This window comes from Adelges cooleyi, unplaced genomic scaffold (assembly GCF_023614345.1).
Source record: "Adelges cooleyi isolate 19-005CV unplaced genomic scaffold, UGA_ACOO_1.1 ACOO_flye_CR_arks_rails_tigmint_CR_PRNA_122, whole genome shotgun sequence".
Taxonomy (NCBI): Eukaryota; Metazoa; Arthropoda; class Insecta; order Hemiptera; family Adelgidae; genus Adelges; species Adelges cooleyi.
In genome coordinates this window covers 91,629-115,911 of record NW_026095776.1, presented here as the reverse complement: position 1 = coordinate 115,911, position 24,283 = coordinate 91,629, and the positions used below count along the sequence as shown (strand labels likewise).

The following is a 24,283-nucleotide window of genomic DNA, read 5'->3' as shown; positions in this document are numbered from 1 at the left end:
AAAAACCAAACATTTGATCATGTAGAGTCTATTTGGAGTAATTTAGTTTTTGGTACCTATAATAATATTTTTTTTTGTTACAACATTTTATATCGTTTATCCGTTATTGTTTTCGTTATGTTATTTGAATCTTTTCGTTTATCGTTTTTTTGATATGTTTAACGTTTTTATATTTTTCGTTTATCAAAACGTTTTGGTTATTGTTTTATTTTTAGAATAAGCGTTTAATGTTTTTCGTTATGTTTTTGGTTATCCATTTCAATCGTTTTTTGACAAGTTTAACGTCATAATCATAACGTTATAAAAACGTTTTCGAGCCCTGTGTAAATGGCTATATTACTACCATTTATCTTCAAACTAAATTTATGTTTTTACAATAACTATTTTATAAAAGCTATAATATTATTACATATTAATAATGTTTTTTTCCTAAATGGATATTGCTACATACAGATCTTATTAGTGTTTAATCAGTAGTTTTATGTATTCTATTATTTCACAGCGACTGTTACAATGTAAACAATGGACAAAAGTATTTTAGTATCATAAAGTTTCGACATTATTATAGTTCTTTTACGAAAACATGTTTTTTTTGTAAATAAATGGCTAATACCTACCTCGTACAATCTTTTAAGTTAACATTTAAAAAACTCATATTTTACTAATATATGTATTTTAATGTTTTTATTATTGGTCAAAAACGTTGACAATACATTTATTATATAATATAGGTGATCAACTTATTGTGAACCAATTGTGAATAATTAACTTACACAATAATAAACTTATTGTAAATAATTATCTCACTGGGTTTAATTAATAATTTAATTTAATTTTCCATACAGTTTTTACACAATGTTATCTCAACTTCTTCCATATTTTGTTTTGGTTTTTACCCCCTCCAAATTTAGATTTGTTGATAGCAACTTTTGAAACTAAAATAGTAACGCATACATTTCACTATCTTTTTTTTTGAGAATTCTGTACTAAAAAAATTAACTGGTCGATATAGAGTTTTGAATAAATATTGTTAAAGTTATAAAAGTTTAAAAGTTAGGATAATAGGGGAAGTGCGGTTGGGAAATGCACACAGATAAAAATAATACTACACTCCACCCTTTCTCCTGCCAGTCAAAATTTGTATTATAATATCAATTTAAAAAGTTAATGAAATATATGCGCCACCATTTAAGTTTCAAAAGTTGCTATCAAAAAAACTAAGTTGGGAGGGTTTTTAAAAAAATATAAATAAATAAAAAATTGAGCTCCCATTGCATGAAAACACTATTAAAAAAAAAAATCTTATTTAACCCAGTGAGATATTGAGTGGTTAACGATAAGTTGATAACCTTGTATTATCACATAACATAATTATATTAATAACGTTAGTTCATAAAAACACATGCAGAACCCTTATATGTTTAATCATTAACATAATATGCTATCAACTTGCGGTATAATTTTAAAAACAAGTTTCAGATCCAAAGCCCGAAATCTAGGTCCAAAATTGAGTACTTTCGCTCCTCATAGGAAAGTGGTTTATGATATTTTGCTGGAATTTACGAAACATGTGCAAATGATAAAAAAAAAAATTCTACAAAAGTTTAAAGATATTTCGACTATATTACAAAAAGTTATAGCGTTTAAATGTTTAGCCCTATTAATATTAAGTTAATTGTATCTTTCATAAGCAACTTGTCTAAAATTAAACTTGCTAAAATTAGCATAACTCACAAAAAGCCATGACAGATTTTTACCTAAAATTACAAAAATAGAGAGCTATGATTTGCGAAAATGTGTAGGTTGTGTACATATGTGGATGTGTAGAGAAACTTATAAACTAAAACAAATTGCCGACTCAATTAAATAATTAAAAATAATAATATTTTCAACAATAATTTGAAAATTATCTCGGTTATCGTTTGCACGAATTGTTTTGTAAGTTAAAAATTGTGTACATAGCCCTCCGCTGAGATTCCGCCTTTACTATTACTCATACTACTATAATATTAAGTAAATATAATATTATACTCTACTTGGTATTATGCTTCAGAATATTGTAAATATGTTATTCATAACGAAAAATGACAAATTTTGCTTGTGTTAACAAATTTGCATAAACAATTCTGCAAAATAAAACTAGATTTTTATTGTTTCGGTCGGCAATATATAAGCTATTCGATCAGTCGTAAAAAAACCATTACAGCAGCCAGTATAACTATCATTGCACTTATTTGGTAAGTAATATACGAAATTGTTTTCTTATATTTACTGGTTTTATATATTTCCTAAGTATAGAATGTATTAAATGTATACGAAATAACACTTTTTAATATAATTACTTTAGAAATCACTTTTTTTTTTTAATTTTCTTAATCTTTATTAATATGTACAATAAGTAAAATGGCTTGTTTTTTTTTTTTACAAAGCTGGACGACTTGAGTGAAGGGGGCGACCAGTGACACTACTTTAGGTGTAAAAAATCACTTAGACTATTTAAATAATATTTTTAAAAATTATTTGAATACATTTTTAAACGAAGAACTTTTATTTAAATAATTTGTTATCTAGATGATTATTCAGATATATTTTAATAAAATTCTGGTTATAACTACGCATAGCATAGTACTATAGTAGGTACTGCAGGCGTTTATTTGAAAGTGATTTTATCCTAGTAAGTCAGTACAGTGAAGTCGAGGCATAATAGGATCAGAGCAGTAGGGACGGAGAGGTTACAGGTCACAGAAAAACAAAATGTATTTTTAAGTAGCAGATTTTGTTGTTATTGTACAGTAAAAATTTCAGTTCCCTAGATCTAACTTGAAAAATTGTTATTTAATCGCGGTTTTTAGATTTCAGACCACTGTGGTCTGTACGTATGTGTTAGCGAGTTAATGAAAAGCTAGTTAAAAGTTAATGAATTGTATATTTTAAAAGTTGTTATCAAAAAATATAACTATTTTATATAATAAGCTAGTGAATAATTCTAATGAATTGTCATAGTGTAAACATTTCTAATTTTTAAGTGTTATTACATTTATTTGATTTTATAGAAAATGGTTAACGATACTATATTCTTAGGCTACCAGAATGAATACATATAACGTGTTTAATGTAAGCAAACAAAATCCGCCTTGACATAATTAAGAGGCCTCTACATCTGTGTAGTTTCCATCGAAAACAACTCTATTTAATTCAACCATATTCTGAAACGCGCGAAACGACAGTAAATTTTAAAGCTAGTAAACATACTTTGTCAATAATTGTTATTAAATATTTTCTGTAATCGTATCTCGTGGTTAAGTATTCTTTGAATCGATGTAAGACACCATGATTTTTTATCTGCATGGCTATAGCAGCAGAAGTTTAAACTTCACACCTGACTAATGTAAATAAGTAAACACAATGAAAAAAAAATAATCCTGCTTAAAGTTAAAGAATTTACATAGGGAAATCTGCAATAAATATCTAGATTTTATTTTAAGTATAAACGATCTAAACGCTTTAATGCCAATTTTTATCGTAGTCATTATTTACAAAAACAAAAAAAAAATTGTTCGTAGCTTCTTGCTGCTTTGTTTATGTTAAATGTTTCCATCTATACCACGTATATTGTAAATGGACATCTACATATTATAATATTATTTATTACTATATGTTGCTGGCCTAATACAAGTGATGTATAAAGTTATGATATTTTATTGTACTTAGAATCTATGTGAATTGTTTTTTTAGTAGTTTAGTGTAGGACTTTAAGCACTTGTTTAGCTGTATACCATAGTATACTTATACCTATGATACTATTTGAGCTCCTCCTCCATACGTAGAAACTCTAATATTATGTTTACATACTGAACACAAAAAAACCATGTATTTTTAAAACAAGTGTTTTCCACTAGCTGAATCATAGCACCAGAAATTGTTAGATACTACTCATATTATTATTATTTAAGTACTTAAAAAATAGTTATCCAAAACTTGTTATCGGCCAGTCATTTTTAGTACAATATTATAAATTTAAAAACTTTTTTAGAAACGTGCTTTTCTAAAAATAGTAAAAAGTGAACTAAAAAAAAAAAAAATTACTACAAGAACAATTTACCAGTCAATTGTAGCACATTTTATCTAAGATTTCAGTTACTTTGAAAACAACCGAAAATTAACTTCAATTTTAAATAATGTTAAACATATTTACTTTTTGACTAAAAAGAAAAGCATGGACCCTATCAACTAAGTCCCTAATAATTTTATCAGTTAACATTTTACTTAATGTTTTATATTGTAAGTTTTTTTGTAATTTAAATTTGATTTAATATTAGTGTGTGTCACATACATTTCATAATACTTTACTCATTGCATATTATAAATTTATCTATATTTATATTTTATTGTAAGTATACCTTCGTCTAATATAACATATTTTAATTTGTATTATTATTTGCAGACAAAAATGAAAGTAATCTATGTGTTAATGTACTGTGTTTTTTTAAACGTTTTGACAAATGCGGGTATGTAATTCGTTTTTACAAGTATCTACTTAAGGTATTTAGTTTAGATTTAAAAAAAATTAAACAATATTCAATATTCAACTTTTTTACAGATATAGCAGAAAAAAGAAAGATGCTTCATACTACAAGTCAGTACATTTTTTGTTTACAAAATATTATTTTAAGTTTTACGACTTACAGTTTTTATATATAATTTATTACAGACATACTCATCGAAATACATATTGGAAAAGGTAAGACATACTTAAAATGATTAATAATATGAATTGAATGGTTTTTTTTGTACTTGCTATTTGCCTGACTGTAAGGTAATTTATATTTATGAACTATAATCATATAAAAATGTTTTCATTTATTGGCCTTTGTGTGTATTGTATTTATAAAAATGGGGGTTTTCCGAAGAACTCTAGGAATTCTCAACAGTGGTGAAGTCGAGGTTTGATGAGGATAGTAAGCTTAAATAATGTAACATGTATTGAGAATATTTCTCAAAAGAGTCTCCCACTCGAAATATATGGTTACATTATAATAATTCAGTTTGTACAATATTATTGATAATCTAGAATAGATATTATAGAATAATTGTGTCATAAAATTCCAACATGGTTGAACACTCAAAGGATGGACATTGGACACTGATCAAAATTGACAAATTGACAGTTAAAGATACTTATCACACAAAAACGAGTCGGCCATCTTCCAAATATGCTATCACCAAATAAATTATATATAACTATACATTATATTTTTAGTTGTATATAGATATAATTTATTATGATTATAGCATATTTGGAACATGGCCGTCATTTTTTGTTTACATTGTTAAGTGACTCTTCTGCTTTAATCTATTCTGTGGTTAAATGGGCCACGTTAAACTCAAAATGTACTTCTGTTCAGAACATTTTTATACATATTATGTCGAATTAAAATTTCGAAATTTGATTTTTTTAATTTAATTAATTTATTTATTTCAGGGACCCTTTGGAATATAATAAAACATTTTGCTTGTATTATTGATTTCTCAATGGGTAACTATTATTACACAACAAAATCGATTAAGTATGCTAGTAGAAGACATTTTTTGGAAATTATACAATAATTGCAAAAACAATTTATCGATGCAACTTTACGAGTGATATAAATATTAAATTTAAATCACTCAATATTTATTTGTAAATGTAACTTCATTATTATTATTAAACATGTAATTCTACCTTGACTTCCTCCTTTAAATTTATAATTGAACGTGAAATTAAGTCTAATATCATTTAAAAATACATTTTTTATCAATTTTAATTTCAGATCAATTGACTTTTATGTTTGCAATACCTGGTAATAATTGAAAATATTTCAATATAGTTGTTGGTTATTCACAAGAATAAAACGATTCGTTTTAATTTCAGAAAAAAATTTTGATAACGACCGTGCTAAACGTAATTCATTTTTCATATTAGTAATATATTACACACGGCTTTTACATGAGTTTTTAAATTATGAGAAAAATCATATGCATATTAATTTTGCCATAAAAATAGACATATATAAAAATGCATTTTGTTTTTAATTTTAGAGCGTATGTTGGAGTTTGGTCTGCAACTAAAATTACTCGAAGACTCAGGTAATTATAAAATTTAACATATTTTTACAAACACTTTACAAAACTTATAGTTAAATTTTAATTGTACTAAAAAACATTCAGTTTGAAATCATAGTTATAAACTAAATATTTTCAGCTTAGTGTTAATGATCATTTGATATCATTCTGTTCATTTCGTTTACTCAAAACAGCTACTTGAAAATTATTTCAAGTGTTCTAAATTGAATCGATTGTTTATGGAAGGGGTTTAATCCAAAACTACTTTACCAATATATATATATTATATATTTATGAGTTTTAACCGTATATAGCCACAGAAAATATTTATAAAAAAATATCTAGTTATTTTTTCCGCTTAACGGAAATACATTGAATCGCGGAAATATTTTAGCATTACGGGTCCGTATAACCATAACGATTGTTTTATTATGAGGTACAATTAATATCACTATACCTCTATCTTTATGATGATGACGCGAAATCGTAACACGATTTTTCCACGCAGATTTTGGAATGACCTATGACATAATAATATGTCATATTAATTGATGTTTCTATTACAGACCTTACTGAAGATGATGTAGCTGCTCAAGGTAATTACGCATTATCCGACAGTTGTAAATAGCGCTTAAAATCTAGATGGTCATTCGAAATTTATTTTAAGTCAATCCAGGTTTCCGTAACGTAATGAGAATAAACTGTTAGAATGAAAACGTTCATTTTACAAGCTTATAATAAACTAAACATAACATTATACAAATATTTGTTCGACAACCTTACGTTCATTTAAACAGCTATATATTTTTACGTTCAAAAACCTTTACCTCCAACCGAACACAAAAAATTGTACTTTCATTGAACTTTTAAACTTAGAACGTTACACGTTTTAACATCAAATCCCGTTACCCTATTTACACAAATTTAATAAACAAATCATTTTTATACGTTCAGTTCAGTTAAACGATTTTTGAAGTTAAAACGTATGACCGTCATAGGTCTTCAAAATCCCTAAAGAAAAAGAATAAAAACTAATATCAGCTAGTTTAATGGCTTGTATTCACTAGTCGAAATTTGTGTGTGATATTTATTTCTATTGACACTTTAATTGTCAGTGAAAAATCATGCAAGTAATTGTAGTTGCCGTGTATCTTCTTACTATAATAAAATATCGCACAAAGTATTAATTAAACTGCTACTCATTAAAGTTTCTACTTTTTCTTCATTTTGGTCACCGTAACTAGCTAGCTTGTTGTTTTATTATAATAACATACTAGTCGAATAAAATACTATATGGTTGAAAAATAAAAGATTTTTCGAATAACCATTTTTTAAATAGACACCATGTAAACGTATAATTCCAATAAAAACATATTTTAACGATTTGTGTAATTGTTTAACTTGTGTTTTTCAAATAATGTAGTTTGTAATTTTGAAATTTCACCGTGTTTACTAAAGTTACAGAATTATTTATACTTTGTTTAACACATTTATTGAATTTATCAGCTCGTAGTGATAAATCTATACAAGATCTTGGAGATGCACGAAGAAAAATGTTAGACCCAGTTTTAGCATTGTTAATAATCAATATTATGAGCAGTAAGTAATAAACTAATAAAAAAACTAGTTGTGTCACGGAAAATTGCATAGTCGGACCAACAAACATTACAGTTAACACTTTAAAGTTAAAATAACTACATAAATAAATCGTCCAACTAAATTTCTAGTTAATGAAACTACAAATTAGTTCAAAAAGTTATTTAATACTTATTCCACCGTTACAGTTTTTTATTAGGTTAATTATCCGTACCTTAGAGCAAAAGTGTATTTAGTAAAAAATTTCTATTTTCCGGGTGTTTGATTCACCTAGATTTAAATCGCACGCTCTATTTACTGTCCTACATGACGTTTGAACTCTTAGATGAGTCCATCTAAGTTTATTTATTTTAAATAATTAGTAAGTTACTTATTAATTAGAGGTTTAGAAGTGGACGTTTAAGAACAAACGAGTGCCAAGGATGTAAGTGAAAATAATAGAGGAAATGCATGATACAAGAGTGAAGAGTGTGTGTGTGGAGAAATGGAATATTTTAGTCAAAAGATATACAGCGGGAGGTGCCTTTGTGTATGATGTTTACGGAGGACGTTGTGGGAAAGTCCGAAACAATTGGCTGAGAGACTTGAAAAATGGAGAGAAGCGCTTGAAGACAAAGGACTAAGGATTAGCCGGAGTAAAACGGTGACAATCTTGTTTAATTTTGGAGAATGTTATAGGGTAAAACAGGTAATGCAGTTGGATGATGATGAAGTGTGTGAATTTGTAGGTTTAGAAAAAAAAAGTTTGTTATTATTAATTTATTAATAAATAATTTAATTTTTCTCTCTCCTGTAAAAATAACATTTTGTGACCCAATACACTTTTTCTCTTGAGTGATGATATCAGATTAGCCTTAATTTTAGTTAGTCCAAATATGTATTATTTTGTCAGTACAGCAAGCTGAATTTGGCTAACTTTTGAAACTTTTTTTTTAGACCCAAGGAGTCACAGAATTGATTTTAAGTACACATGTCGAACCATAGGATTGTTCTGGAGTACAAGAATTCCAGCAAGTTACATAAACACTGCAATTGTTTTAGAAGACGATACTTGTGTCATACGCCATGGAAGGTTAGACAGGAAGTCATTCCAACGCTTTGGGCTTGATATACATTATGTGGACAACAGCGACCATAGCGATACAGGAAACAGCATAGTTCGTGATTTAACGATATTATGAGCATAAATATTTTCTATTTTCTCAGGTTTATTTAAATAAATGATACATAAATTATAATGTACGTCTGTTATTATATTTAAATTTTTTTTTGCGTGCCTCACTAATATCAAAATTGTTAAATAATTTAACCTTCTGCAAAATAAAACGATTTTACTCGCTATTATAAACTATTTGATTTATTTCAGTCATAATTTGTATTGGCTTAATATACAGGCTATTTAGGGCCTTTGTCGGGACCACTACTCCTCTCCGTCCACCCCATCGGCCGACATTGCTTCACAATTATTTAATCTTAGTAATTTTAAGTCCTTACATTTTTATTTTAGTATATCCATTTTGTCACTTCTCGGACCATTTGCTTGTAATAACAAAAAATTAAAAGAAGTGAGAAAAGTAATATCGATGTCTGTGGAATGAGGTACATTTGAGTGTATTGATCAGTTATACGTTAAAACGTTTCATTTGAGTTTTTCCGTTTTGTTTGTTAAATGTTTATTTATTACATATAATATTATTTCCATTGTTTTAAACACACATGAGTCTACTATATGAATTCTCCAAGAAGAAAGTCAACACTTTTTATGAATCAATAATATAAATAACACACTTTATTCATCACAGTACACATATCAACACCTCTCGTGTAGACCGTCACATAAGGACTAGCTGGGTTACGACCATGAAATGACATGGGTAGAACCGGTGGGTTAGATAGTGTAGCCAACGTTGCTAACACCACATGCCTTGTTCTGGTCCAGTGACGGTCTTGGAGTAGTAGCTCTTCGTTGACAAGGTTAATAATTTTTTTTAATAAATAAAAGAAATACACTTATGCTTGCTTTATAAATATTAGCTGGTAGGCGACCGGGTAGCTCACAGATAGTAGCTGGTAGGTGGCCGGATAGGTCACAGATTCTGAGTGGTAGATTAGTGTCTAGCCGTCTTTTAGCTATTTGTCAGGTCAGAAACCATCTACCTATTAAAAAAGCGAGTGTCCGGTGCTATTTACTTTACGGGTTTGGAAGCAATTTTTTAAAAAAGAATGAAACGTCTAGAGGTTAGTGTCCAGACCTCCGCCGCCTCGGGCGTATGGGTCACAGATTCCGAGTACTGTATGCTAGTACGGTTATTCCGGCACTGCGTTTTAAATTAACGTCGTTATAATTCATAGTACCTTTATCTAATAAATCAGAATTCATATCAAGTTTCGAAAAACTATTTCGCAAGCTAAGTACGGATTAAGTGTAGTGTCAGTCTAGATATCTGTCAGGTCAGAAACGACCTACTAAAAAAGCCAGTTTCTGGTGCTTCTTGCTTGAAGACTAGCGTTACGTATCAGCAGTTCCTATATATATATAAATGGTGGGGATGGTCCACCATACGCGAGTGCCCCACAGGCACTATATGTTACTCGTATAAATTGCGTTTCACAATAAACGTCACGAACATTATTACTTATATAAATCTAAATGTGTTTATACAATGTAATCTCAATTTTTCACATTTTTTTTTAACTTTTGCAATTTTTAAAACTTGAATTGTAATGTATACATTTTATTAACTTTTTAAATTAAAAATAATGTACTCAACAATTTGACTGGTCGAAATGGTAATTTTTAAAGTTATACGATGAATAAAAATTAAGATGGGAAGGGAAGTGCAGTTGAAAAGTGTGCGCGGATAAAAATAATTGTAACTTCAATAACTTCAAAAATAGTTATCATAGTTGCTATCAAAAAACGGTAAGAGAAGGGTAAAAACAATAAAAATTATGAAAAATTAATTTCACATTGTATAAACACAATATGAAAAAACAAAAAAAATGTATAAATCATTCATATTTTAAGAAAAATGAGTGTCTTACATCACATGGATCACTCTCTATACAAATACTTATTGAGTTAGTTGTATTTATAGGAATAATTTTTTTTATGAATTACTATTGATAGACATGGAGACAGACGGCACAAGAAATGAGACTGGAAGAACTGTACGACAAAAATTTCACCTATAAAGCTATACAAGTTATTTACAAGAAATGGTAACGCCAATCAACGTTTCGAGCATAGGTTGGTTCTTTGAGAAATATGAAAATATTTTTTATTCAAATGAAACCGACAAACGAAAACATAATATTGGTACATAAACCTTATCAGCAACTCAATACTTTATATATTTGAACTAAATACATATATGCTTACGCAACTTCAACAGAAAATTTAGAATAAACAACTTTTTATTTTATTTATTATATTTGAATTGTTTCAACATAATCTTGTTTTTACAATATAAAATTAAACAACTTAAGTTTACTTTACTTCATAGCCTGTTTTTAATAATTAACTTAATATGTACCTAGGTATATTTATGCATTTAAATCCTAACATTTCATATATTTTATTATCAATTTTTTTTTTTTTTTTTATCACAAATTCTGTAATTCTCTCTCTATATATATATTATATTATTATTCATAACAATAACTTACAATTATTATATTCTAATTAATCACCATATTATTATCAATTAAGTCTTTATTATCTTAACTATTATATTTAGATAATAAAACAAGCGCTACTCGTACATTGAATCTCAAAGGTAAAGATATAGCAGACATAATATTGGTACATAAACCTTATCATTAATTTTTCAATTCAATACTTTATATATTTAAACTGAATACATATGATTACGCAACATCAACAGAAAGTTTAGATTAAACAACTTAAGCTCACTTTACTTCATAGCCTGTTTTTAATAATTAACTTAATCATTACCTAGGTATATTTATGCATTTAAATCCTAATATTTCACATATATTTTATTATTAATTTTTTTTAATTTTTTTATCACAAATCCTGTAATTCTCTCTCTATATATATATTATATTATTATTCTTAACAATTATTTTATTCTAATGAATCATATTATTATCAATTAAGTTTTTATTATCTTAACTATTATATTTACATAATAAAACAATGCGCTACTCGTACATTGAATCTCGAAGGCAAAGATATAGCAGACATATCTATTCCAATTTTGTACATAGTTAAAAATAATAAGCCAAGTCGTTTACATTTAGTAGGAATTCATCAAAGCCAAGTGTAACTAGTTGGGATGACTCGGAAATTATTATTTTCCGAGACAAATAGTTCTGCTTTACTCTTTCAGTTTTAGCATCTCTACCTCTTCTATTTTAATAAACTGTTACGTTGCTTAGTAATAGTTGAACCAAGGAAACCCTCCAAATGTATTCTCGAGTGTACTTATTACCAAAAAGGCTTACATACAACAAAAGTATACGACTTATTGACTAGGTGTGTTAAACGCCCGGGAAACCCTTTCTTATGTCAGAAATCAAAAGAAGTTTCTTTGAATTTGTTAATTGTGAAAACACCCATCCAGCTCCAGATCTCAATAATATTTTTTTATTAAATTAGAACGTCAACGGACTAAACAAATAGAATAAACTAGTATTAAAGGTGTATATTAGAAGTATGGCCCGCTTCCTGTTTGTCAGCATAATAGAGCTACGACGCGATGGTATAAGAAATGTGTAAACCGTGCGGCGTAACTTTTATCGCGATCCCACCGCTATGAGCACGGTTGTCGGACGCCACACCCTATAAAATAATTTCTTTGTTTCGAGTGCGATGAATATTCTAACAAAATCGTACCAGGGTCCCATGTTCATCCGGCGTCAGATGTACGCAGCTCGGCTCAATGATAGGATAATTTTAAATTTGTTGGTTTTCACCTACTGAAGGAAAGTTAAAACATACCGTAATTTAAAATAAAAATATATTGTAATCATATACTTTCCATTATTGGTAAAATAAAAGTTTTTAAGCGACGGTTTAAACGCATGAGAATGGTTGGAATGTCAACTTGACAGTGCGCCAAGGTAAATTCCAAAAATACCAGTGTATGAATTCCTACATGAACCAATTCATTTGGGTTTTCTCACCCTCATATATCTTCCTTCTCCTGAGATTGGCTTTTGAAATTTGAAACACACATTTAACTTAAGTATCTTAGGACACAGTACAAATTGACTATTGAGCCTTATCAAAGAGGGAGAAAGTTTACATTTTCGTTCAACATACGTTTTCAAAGTTTACATTTTTATAAGGACAAATTATAAGGCACTTACCATATTGATAGAAACCTGAAAATTAGAACAAAGGCACGTGTTAATACTAAAATTTAATCTGATGTCCATACTAGTATTAACACATTTTAAACATAAAACGAGCGGCATTTATTTAAAAACGCCACACCCCATAAAATAATTTCTTTGTTTTGAATGCGACGACTATTCTACCAAAATCGTACCAGGGCCCCATGTTCATAGGCTATAGCTCACCGACTTAACAATCTGGCGTCCGATGTATGCAGCTCGGCGCAACTATAGGATAATATTAAATTTGTCGGTGTTCGCTTACTGTAAGTACACTATAGGAAAGTTAAAATTGTACCGTAATTAAAAATAAAAATATATTGTAATCATATACTTCCCATTGTATCTAAAAAAAATCGACCCTCTTCACAAAGACTTTTAAATCGCATATTGAACATTCTTGAAGGTCTTTTCACAAGTTTTTAATCAACGGTAGTTAAAATCGTGTCTTTAAAATTCAGAGTAATGCGATATTAGAGAAACCCTATTAAGTCTTGTGTACCCATTTTAATTATTTAAAACTTGTTATCGACCAGTTAAAATGTTCAGTAAATTATTATTTAATAAAAAAATCAACCAAATACATATGTTACATATTTAAATTTAAAAAGTTAATAAAGCTTTGCCGAATACTAAAAAAAAAAAATTTGAATACTTTCTAGTTTCTATAGGGTATTTTGTACTCAGTCTGCAGTCAGCTTAACTATAAATATATAATTAATTCGTAGTATTAGTTAATACATATAATTAAAATTTAGATAATTTAAACCAGTTATTTGATACAAAATAAAAATGGTTCCCCGCTAAAAGTTGAACTTATAACTTCATGGTCGAAATGAGATTTTTAATAGGTTTAAGGTGCCTAGAGGCTGTAATAAAATTTAGCGTGAATAGAACATTGGCATTTCCATTATCCTGTGTTCTTATTAAGTCTAATTTCCATTCTAAAAAATGATATGAATTCCTCAAAAGAAAGAAAGAAAGAAAGAAAAGAAACACACAAACAAACAAACAAACAAAGAAAAAAAAGATAGAAAAAAAGAAAGAATCATACAAATAAGGTAAAGAAAGAAAAGAAAGAAAGAAACAAACAAACAAACAAAGAAAAAAAAGAAAGAAAGACAAGAAAGAAAGACAAGAAAGAAAGAAAGAAAGAAAGAAAGAAAAGAAAGAAACAAAGGAAGAAAGATAGAAAGAAAGAAAGAAAGATAGAACGATAGAAAGAAAGAAACAAAGTAAGAAAAGAAAGAAAGAAACAAACAAACAAACAAACAAACAAAAAAAAGAAAGAAAGAAAGAAAGAAAGAAAGAAAGAAAGAAAGAAAAGAAAGAAAAGAAAGAATCAAAGAAAGAAAGAAAGAAAGAAAAGAAAGAAAAGAAAGAAAAGAAATAAAAGAAATAAAAGAAAGAAAAGAACCAATGAAACAAAGAAAGAAAGAAAAGAAAAGAAAGAAACAAAGATAGAAAAGAAAGAATAAATGAATGAAACAAACAAACAAAGAAGGAAACAAAAAAAGAAAGAAAATAAAGAAAGTAAGAATGAAACAAAAAAAAAAGAAAGAAACAAAGAAAGAAAGAAAGAAAGATAGAAAGAAAGAAAGAAAGAAAGAAAGAAAAAAAAGAAAGAAACAAAGTAAGAAAAAAACAAAGAAAGACAAGAAAGAAAGAAAGAAAGAAAGAAAGAAAGAAAGAAAGAAAGAAAGAAAGAAAGAAAAGAAAGAAAGACAAGAAGGAAAAGAAAAGAAAGAAACAAAGAGAAAAGTAAGAATGAAACACACAAACAAAGAAGGAAACAAAAAAAAGAAAGAAAGAAATAAAGATAGAAAAAAAAAAACAAAGTAAGAAAGATAGAAAGAAAGAAAGAAAGAAAGAAAGAAAGAAAGAAAAGAAAGAAAGAATGAAAGACAAGAAAGAAAGAAGGAAAAAAAGAAAAGAAAGAAAGAAAGAAAGAAAGAAAAGAAAGAATCAAAGAAAGAAACAATGAAACATGGAATTTCGGAGAATGTTATAGGGTAAAACAGGTAATGCAGTTGGATGATGATAAAGTGTGTGAATTTGTAGGTTTAGGAAAAAAAAAGTTTGTTATTATTAATTTATTAATAAATAATTTAATTTTTCTCTCTCCTGTAAAAATAACATTTTGTGACCCAATACACTTTTTCTCTTGAGTGATGATATCAGATTAGCCTTAATTTTAGTTAGTCCAAATATGTATTATTTTGTCAGTACAGCAAGCTGAATTTGGCTAACTTTTGAAACTTTTTTTTTAGACACAAGGAGTCACAGAATTGATTTTAAGTACACATGTCGAACCATAGGATTGTTCTGGAGTACAAGAATTCCAGCAAGTTACATAAACACTGCAATTGTTTTAGAAGACGATACTTGTGTCATACGCCATGGAAGGTTAGACAGGAAGTCATTCCAACGCTTTGGGCTTGATATACATTATGTGGACAACAGCGACCATAGCGATACAGGAAACAGCATAGTTCGTGATTTAACCATATTATGAGCATAAATATTTTCTATTTTCTCAGGTTTATTTAAATAAATGATACATAAATTATAATGTACGTCTGTTATTATATTTAAATATTTTTTTGCGTGCCTCACTAATATAAAAATTGTTAAATAATTCAACCTACTGCATAATAAAACGTTTTTGCTCACCATTATAAACTATTGATTACTTTCAGTCATTATTTGTATTGGCTTAATATACAGGCCACTTAGATGCTTTGTCGGGACCACTACTCCTCTTTATCCATTCCATCTGTAGACATTGCTTCACTATTAATTATTAATTATTGTAAATAAAAGTCCTTACATTTTTGTTTTAATACATCCATTTTGTCACTTCACGGACCATTTGCTTGTAATAACAAAAAAATAAAAGAATAAACAGAAAAGTAAGTAACTACTTAATACCAAACTAGTAAGTATTACTAGTAATACTTAATTTGGTGGAGGCGCCGTTTTCCGTTAGTTTTATTTCTACTCTAGGGGAGAGCCCATATTTTGAGACTACGGACACGATCCCCAAACAACTACACTAAATATATACGTATTACCCTCAGGTTGTGTAGAGGTTTGTAATTTAGGGTACAAATTGCTTTGGAGAATTAAAAAATTATAAGGCGACATATTATACAGCAAATTAGTTATTAAATTCATGTCATTGTATACATAATACAGTAAATATTTTTAATACAATTATTAGTCATATTGGACATTAAGTAACACACTTAAATACAATTTACGATTTTATTTTTAGTATACATTTTTATTATTTTGATTAATATATAACATATGACGCTGTATAACTATTATATTAAAAGGGTTGAAAATAATCAAACGATTCGTATAAATTCGCGATCGTGGGGAATATTAGGTTTTGATCGCAACGTTGATGTCCAAGACATATCGGCATCAGATTTAGTTGAGCATTTTAAACAGGCAAAACAAATTAATACTCTAGAAGCGTTACAAGTTTGTAGGAATATTAAAACTCCATTTGTTAGTGTGCCTATTCATAAATACGACAAGTTTGTTGTGTTAAAAGCCGTTAGTACTGCAAAGTACACTTTATCACAATTTCATAATAGGTCATTAGCTGAAAAAATTAGTTTACTGAAACAAGATAAGAAGGGTTATTTGTATCGGTACTGTACGAAAAACGATCTTATCAATATATTAGCGCAATTAGGAGAAGAAGCGCCAGTATCTTCTCTAATAGGGGTCTTAAAAAATAGGTTAAGGGAGACATTTAAGCAAAATCCTTTGGTAGACGCGCATAATTCGGACGAGGACAGTGATAGTGATAATCTAGATAAGGTTTTGGAAGCTAAACCCCATAGTTACATATCTGACACTTCTGATAGTACCACATCGTCTGACGACTTAGATAATACTGTAATCCCTTCTGATAATAAGACAGACACGCCCGCAACTGATAAGCCATCTACATCAGCGGAAGCGTCTAAATTTTCCGAAAGTAATAAAAAAAGTCCTGAGGCAGGACGATTCATAAGCGGCGCACCAAAAGTAAAAATGAGTATTACACCGCAAAGTTTCTCCGGTCGGATGACCGAAGATGTTAACGAGTATTTTAAGGATTTCGAAAGAATCTCGGCCGCAAATGTATGGGATGACAGCCAAAAATTAATTATGTTCCCGCTGTATCTTAGGGAAGAGGCGAAAATTTTATTTGAGAAGATAGAGAGTGAAACTGGGAGCTTAACTTGGTCAATTTTAAAAAAGGTGTTCGCGGATTACTATGATTCCGAGGAACAACGCGCGCTTTTGAGAGAAAATCTGAATAGGAGGAAAAAACGGCCAGAGGAGACATTACAGAGTTATATTTTGAGAGTGCTGGGAGAGTGTAAGCGAGTGGATGAAAATATGAGCCAGAAAGATATCAGTAAGATAATTATGAAAGGATTACCTCAGGAAGTGTATTGGAGAATATATGCAATGGATAACTCTACGGTCGACAAGATAACAGCGAATATTAGGACATATGAAGCGGACATGGTAGCAATAAATAATAATGAAAGCGAAATTGAAATTTTAAGGAAAGAGATTGAGAAACTCAGGGTCGGCAGAGAAAGCAATAGCAGTGATGAGGTAAGACAGTTGAAGGAAGAGCTTGAGAGGGTCAAGGCAAGCATAAATAACAGGCCAGTTAGAAATAATGGTAATTTTAGAGGCAACTCTAATAATACTGGTAACTTTAGGGGCAATCCTAATAATAATAGTAACAATACTAGGGACCGCAATTATAACAATTATAATAGGGCTAGCGATAACAATTTCAGAAATAGGAATTACAACAATAACAACAGATATAATGGTAATAATTTTAGGAACCGCAATTTTAACGATAATAATAATTCAGATAACAGTAACAGGTCTAGAGATGACGATAACGGTAATAATAACCGGAATCGTAATTACAATAACAATAATAATGGTAACAATAACAGATCTAGCGGTAATAGCGGCGGTAGAAATTATAATAATCGTAATAATAATAACGAAAATTATAGGAATACAAGACGCGATAATGGAGACGATAGGGGTAGAAATAGAAATTTTTCGGATAGTCATGAGGATGACTTTGATAGGCGTAATTCAAAAAACTATAACTCGCGTTTTAAGAACAATGACAGGAGAGACGATAGAGATAATAACTCGGGCGATCAGCAAGGCAACGCAAAAAACTAGTGGGTCAAAACCCGGAAGCCAGGTCGAGTTTTGATACTAAACATTCTCAAAAACCTGACTTTAATGTAAATTAAGCAACTTTAGATAACCCCCCCCCCAAATAGAGCGCATAAGTAGTTGTATATTTAATGATGTAAATTATATAGGGAAAGACCCAGTAATAATAGGCAGTCTAAATAATGTATTATATAAGTTTGTTTTGGACAGTGGAGCGAGCGTCAGTGTTGTTAGTGATAAGATACTTCCAAAAGAACAAGTAATTAAATCCTATGGCGCGACACAATTATATGCTGCTAATGGAGAAAAATTACAATTGATTGGTAGAACAGTCATAGAAGTATATTTCAACGGTATACTTATAAAAATACAATGCGCGGTCGTCCAAAATTTGAATTGTAACAGTCTTTTAGGGGTGGACTTTTTAAATAAATTTAAGGGAACTATTAATTTCGCTGATTCTAAAATAGAACTTAATGTTAATAATGAAAAAATACAAATAAATTTTCTTAGCGGTAATGACAATACAGTTAACACCGTTGTAAATGAGATGAACAATTCAAATTTCGATGACAGGGAAAGAATACAAGAAATGGCAACATCGGCCTGTGTATTAGCGCAAATCCCTCGCGACGGTTATTGTGGAGTCAATGCACTCGTTAGCGTATTAAATGAGCAGTATGTAGAAGTTAGTTCTCACGATATTATGGAATTATTGGAAATACAGTTTGAAAAAACTGCCGTGTGGTTAGAAGCAGAAGATCTCGCTGCAGTAGCCGATTTTTTTAACTATAACTTAATTGTTATATCGAAATCCGATAGGGCATATGAAGAAGGTACCATTGCCTTTTCAAAACCAAATCGCAATTACGTTATGATATTGTTCTCACACCGTCATTGGACACCTCTTATGTTCAAACCCGACGCTAATAAAATTAATGGATTTCAAACAATAACTATAATAAATGATTACGATGATTTAACCGTCAGAAAGCAAATATTAAAACAACGAATTAAAAATCATGACTACACTTGTGAGAACAATATTGTAAATGGTAACGGTCCAGACGAAATTCGACACGGCGATTGTACTCAGGACGCGCGCGTCACAGAGCAGGCGCTAACGGTCAGTAATAAATTCCGCGAACGGGCCCCACGCGATGAAAGTGTTCCCAACATAGAATTTGATATCAACCCGGCGCTATCCGATTTACAATATAAAAAAATGCATGTCCTTTTAACCAAATATAGCGCAATTTTTTCTAAATCTAAGTATGATTTAGGGGAAGTGAGAATCAAACCCGTTGAATTTAAATTATCAAGTGATAGGATAATTAACATCCCTAATTTTAAGTTAAGCCGCGTCGAAAGAGATGAAGTTGAAAGACAGACACAGGAATTACTAAAAGCCGGGATTATCGAAAAATCAAATAGTCCATATTCTAATCCTGTATTTTTAGTAGGTAAAAATATGCCCCAAGGTAATAAGCATGCGTCAGTCCCGCGAGAATATCGAATGGTCTTAGACTATAGGCAACTTAATTCTATTATTTATAAGGAAAGTTTTCCAGTGCCGCTGATTCAAAATATTTACAATACATTAGGCGGAAACCAATACTTTTCATGTATGGACGCAAACGCAGGTTATTATCAGATACCGTTGGCCGAAAACTCGCGAGCATTTACCGCATATTCGACAGCAACGGGCCATTACGCTTTTCGCGTGTTACCAATGGGAATATGTAATGCAGTAGAAATCTATCAAGGCGCGGCGTGTAGAATACTAGCAGGTTTAATGTATAAGCATGTAGTGAATTATATCGACGACACCGTCGCCTACGGGAAAACTTTTGATGACCATTTGATTTCGTTAGAATTAACTTTTGAGCGCTTCTTAAAGTATAATTTAAAACTAAAGCCTTCCAAATGTAAGTTCGGCTATCAAGAAATAAAAATTTTAGGCAATATTATTGACACTAGGGGTATCAGACCGACTGATGAAGGATTAGAGTCTATAAGAAAGTTTCCCACCCCGCGCACAATTAAGCAGCTAAGATCATTTTTGGGCCTCGCCAACTTTTTTCGTAGATTTGTGGTTAGCTATAGTAAGATAGCTAAGCCATTAACTGACTTAACTAAGGGAACTTTTAAAAACAAAAAATCGCCTATAGCGTGGAAACACGAGCACGACTTAGCCTTTCAGGAACTTAAAGATAAATTGACAAGCAAACCGGTTCTCGCGCATTTCGATGAAAGCTGTCAAACTATTATTATTTCAGATGGTTCTAAGTTAGGGCTAGGGACTATCTTAAGCCAAAGGAATTCAAATAATGAAATACACCCTGTGGCATATGCTTCAAAAAAGTTAAGCGCGTCAAAACATAATTATAGCGCCATGGAAATTGAGGTTTTAGCGCTACATTTTGCTTTTACAACTTTTCGCCAGTACGTTCACGGGAGAAAAGTCGAGATTTACCATCACGCGCCTACGCATCCATACAGCCTTCTTGATTATTATTTGTGTACCTTAATTTGCCTACGGTTATCACCGGTCATCTCTGTGTGCGCACCGCTCGACTCCGGTCTGATCCCAATCATCACCAGCCAGTATTCAGGTCAGACTGTATATATATATATATATTGCATATTTTGTATATTGATTTGCCATTGCTTCTTTAGTTATTAATAAATACTTTGTAGCCTGCATAACCTGAGTGTCGACTACCGTTATTTTAGTGTGATCGCCCGTTAAGCTCCTCGAGCGATATAGTAAATTTATAAAGGAGACTTTAGGGTTACTTAGGCGTAAAGCGGACTAGCCAACCGTTTCCCGTCAGGGGCCGTCTACTTTAACCTTATCGACGAGCACTCAGACTAGTTTGGTAAGCTAGTCAAGTAGCGACGTTACAATTTGGTGTTATAACCAAATTAAGTAAGAAAGAATGAAACAAACAAACAATGAAAGAAACAAAGAAAGATAGAACGATATAAAGAAAGAAACAAAGTAAGAAAGATAGAAAGAAAGAAAGAAAGAATGAAACAAACAAACAATGAAAGAAACAAAAAAAGAAAGAAAAGAAAGAAAAGAAAGAAAGAAACAATAAAACAGAGAAACAAAGAAAGAAACAAAGAAAGGAAGATAGAAAGAAAGAAACAAACAAAAAAACCTAGAAAGAAAAGAATGAAAAGAAACAAAGAAAGAAAAAAAAGAAACAATCAAACAAAGAAAGAAAAGGAAGAAATAAAGAAAGATGTTCTCTTTTGAAAGAAAGAAACAAAGTAAGAAAAATAAAAAGAATGAAAGAAAGAAAGAAAGAAAGAAAGTAAGAAAGAATGAAACAAAAAAAAAAGAAAGAAACAAAGAAAGAAAGAAAGAAAGATAGAAAGAAAGAAAGAAAGAAAGAAAGAAAAAAAAGAAAGAAACAAAGTAAGAAAAAAACAAAGAAAGACAAGAAAGAAAGAAAGAAAGAAAGAAAGAAAGAAAGAAAGAAAGAAAGAAAGAAAAGAAAGAAAGACAAGAAGGAAAAGAAAAGAAAGAAACAAAGAGAAAAGTAAGAATGAAACACACAAACAAAGAAGGAAACAAAAAAAAGAAAGAAAGAAAGAGAGAAAGAAAGAAAGAAATAAAGATAGAAAAAAAAAAACAAAGTAAGAAAGATAGAAAGAAAGAAAGAAAGAAAGAAAGAAAGAAAGAAAAGAAAGAAAGAATGAAAGACAAGAAAGAAAGAAGGAAAAAAAGAAAAGAAAGAAAGAAAGAAAGAAAGAAAAGAAAGAATCAAAGAAAGAAACAATGAAACATGGAATTTCGGAGAATGTTATAGGGTAAAACAGGTAATGCAGTTGGATGATGATAAAGTGTGTGAATTTGTAGGTTTAGGAAAAAAAAAGTTTGTTATTATTAATTTATTAATAAATAATTTAATTTTTCTCTCTCCTGTAAAAATAACATTTTGTGACCCAATACACTTTTTCTCTTGAGTGATGATATCAGATTAGCCTTAATTTTAGTTAGTCCAAATATGTATTATTTTGTCAGTACAGCAAGCTGAATTTGGCTAACTTTTGAAACTTTTTTTTAGACACAAGGAGTCACAGAATTGATTTTAAGTACACATGTCGAACCATAGGATTGTTCTGGAGTACAAGAATTCCAGCAAGTTACATAAACACTGCAATTGTTTTAGAAGACGATACTTGTGTCATACGCCATGGAAGGTTAGACAGGAAGTCATTCCAACGCTTTGGGCTTGATATACATTATGTGGACAACAGCGACCATAGCGATACAGGAAACAGCATAGTTCGTGATTTAACCATATTATGAGCATAAATATTTTCTATTTTCTCAGGTTTATTTAAATAAATGATACATAAATTATAATGTACGTCTGTTATTATATTTAAATATTTTTTTGCGTGCCTCACTAATATAAAAATTGTTAAATAATTCAACCTACTGCATAATAAAACGTTTTTGCTCACCATTATAAACTATTGATTACTTTCAGTCATTATTTGTATTGGCTTAATATACAGGCCACTTAGATGCTTTGTCGGGACCACTACTCCTCTTTATCCATTCCATCTGTAGACATTGCTTCACTATTAATTATTAATTATTGTAAATAAAAGTCCTTACATTTTTGTTTTAATACATCCATTTTGTCACTTCACGGACCATTTGCTTGTAATAACAAAAAAAATAAAAGAATAAACAGAAAAGTAATATCGATATCTGCAATATGAGGTGTATTTGATCAGTAATACGTCAAAAGATTTCATTTGAGTTTTTCCGTTTTGTTTGATAATGTTTATTTATTTTATCTTTTAGCTTCGATGCAGAGCGGCGAAGGTATTGGTCTTACTCTGGCGTATGCTTTTTTTGTGTTTTTATACACTGTAACTTTTTTAATACTGGACCAATTCCTTCGAGTAGCAACTCTATAAATCAAAAATTTTACTGATTTTATCCGAAAGGACTAGTACAGTAGAGTATAGGCATATTGGAATCAAAGCAACGTGGGGACGGAGAGGTCAGAGGTCTACAGGAATTATTATAAATAAAAGTGATAAAATTGAATAAAATCACTTTCAAACAAACATTTTGATGCTTATTTGTAAATACAGCACGTCAATTTAATACATTCTAACTTGCTGGTTTATACTGTGCTTGGTTTGGACTGTACTGGCTTGAAAATACTAACTATCAATTTATATTGAAGCGTTTTTTCGAACTTGACTTTATCATTTTCAGATTTAAAAATTCCTGTAAACCTGTGACATCCTCGTCTCCACTATGCCCTAACCCTTCTATACTGGTTTTTTTAAAGGTTTCATTACCTTATTTATGGCTCTCCCATACAAATATTTAAATCGCCGCCAATTAGTAACGGAGCCAAGAGAGTCCAAGAATCAAGTGGTCACATTGTCATTCCGACGTATATTCCTAATATATCAATTATTAACAAAATTATCTTTTAAATATTTTTAAAATAAATTTATATAAAGGGGGATCCAACTAACGTAAGACACTCATTTTCTCTGAAAATATGAATATTTTTAGAATTTTTATGATTTGTAGGTTACTTACTACACTTTTCAATATTTTTAAAATTTTTATTATTAATCCTTATAAGCCAATAAGAGGTTTTTTTGGTATTTTTAAATGGAAACATGATTTAGACTAGCGTTACGTATCAGCAGTTCCTATATATATATAAATGGTGGGGATTGTCCACCATACGCGAGTGCCCCACGGGCACTATATGTTACTCGTATAAATTGCGTTTCACAATAAACGACACGAACATTATTACTTATATAAATCTAAATGTGTTTATACAATGTAATCTCAATTTTTCACATTTTTTTTTAACTTTTGCAATTATTAAAACTTGAATTGTAATGTATACATTTTATTAACTTTTTAAATTAAAAGTAATGTACTCAACATTTTGACTGGTCGAAATGGTAATTTTTAAAGTTATACGAGTCT

At 29.8% G+C, this 24,283-nt stretch overlaps 1 protein-coding gene across 12 annotated transcripts in view; it reads left to right on the top strand.

The window, feature by feature from the left end:
* Positions 1–2,093: 2,093 nt before the first annotated feature.
* The window catches only part of LOC126847857 (uncharacterized), a 111,275-nt gene continuing 89,085 nt past the window's right edge, over positions 2,094–24,283 (top strand). For 2 of the 12 annotated variants that reach the window (XM_050588262.1, XM_050588259.1), the window contains exons 1-5: positions 2,104–2,237; positions 4,445–4,508; positions 4,601–4,636; positions 4,712–4,741; positions 5,483–5,536. In XM_050588262.1, coding sequence (XP_050444219.1) covers positions 4,451–4,508; positions 4,601–4,636; positions 4,712–4,741; positions 5,483–5,536 — 178 coding nt within the window. In that variant the 5' untranslated portion in view covers positions 2,104–2,237; positions 4,445–4,450. Of the gene's footprint in view, positions 2,238–4,444; positions 4,509–4,600; positions 4,637–4,711; positions 4,742–5,482; positions 5,537–5,810; positions 5,841–5,911; positions 5,942–6,078; positions 6,127–7,608; positions 7,702–24,283 lie in introns of all 12 variants that reach the window. The other 10 variants (XM_050588274.1, XM_050588275.1, XM_050588269.1 and 7 more) reach the window with 10 other exon arrangements.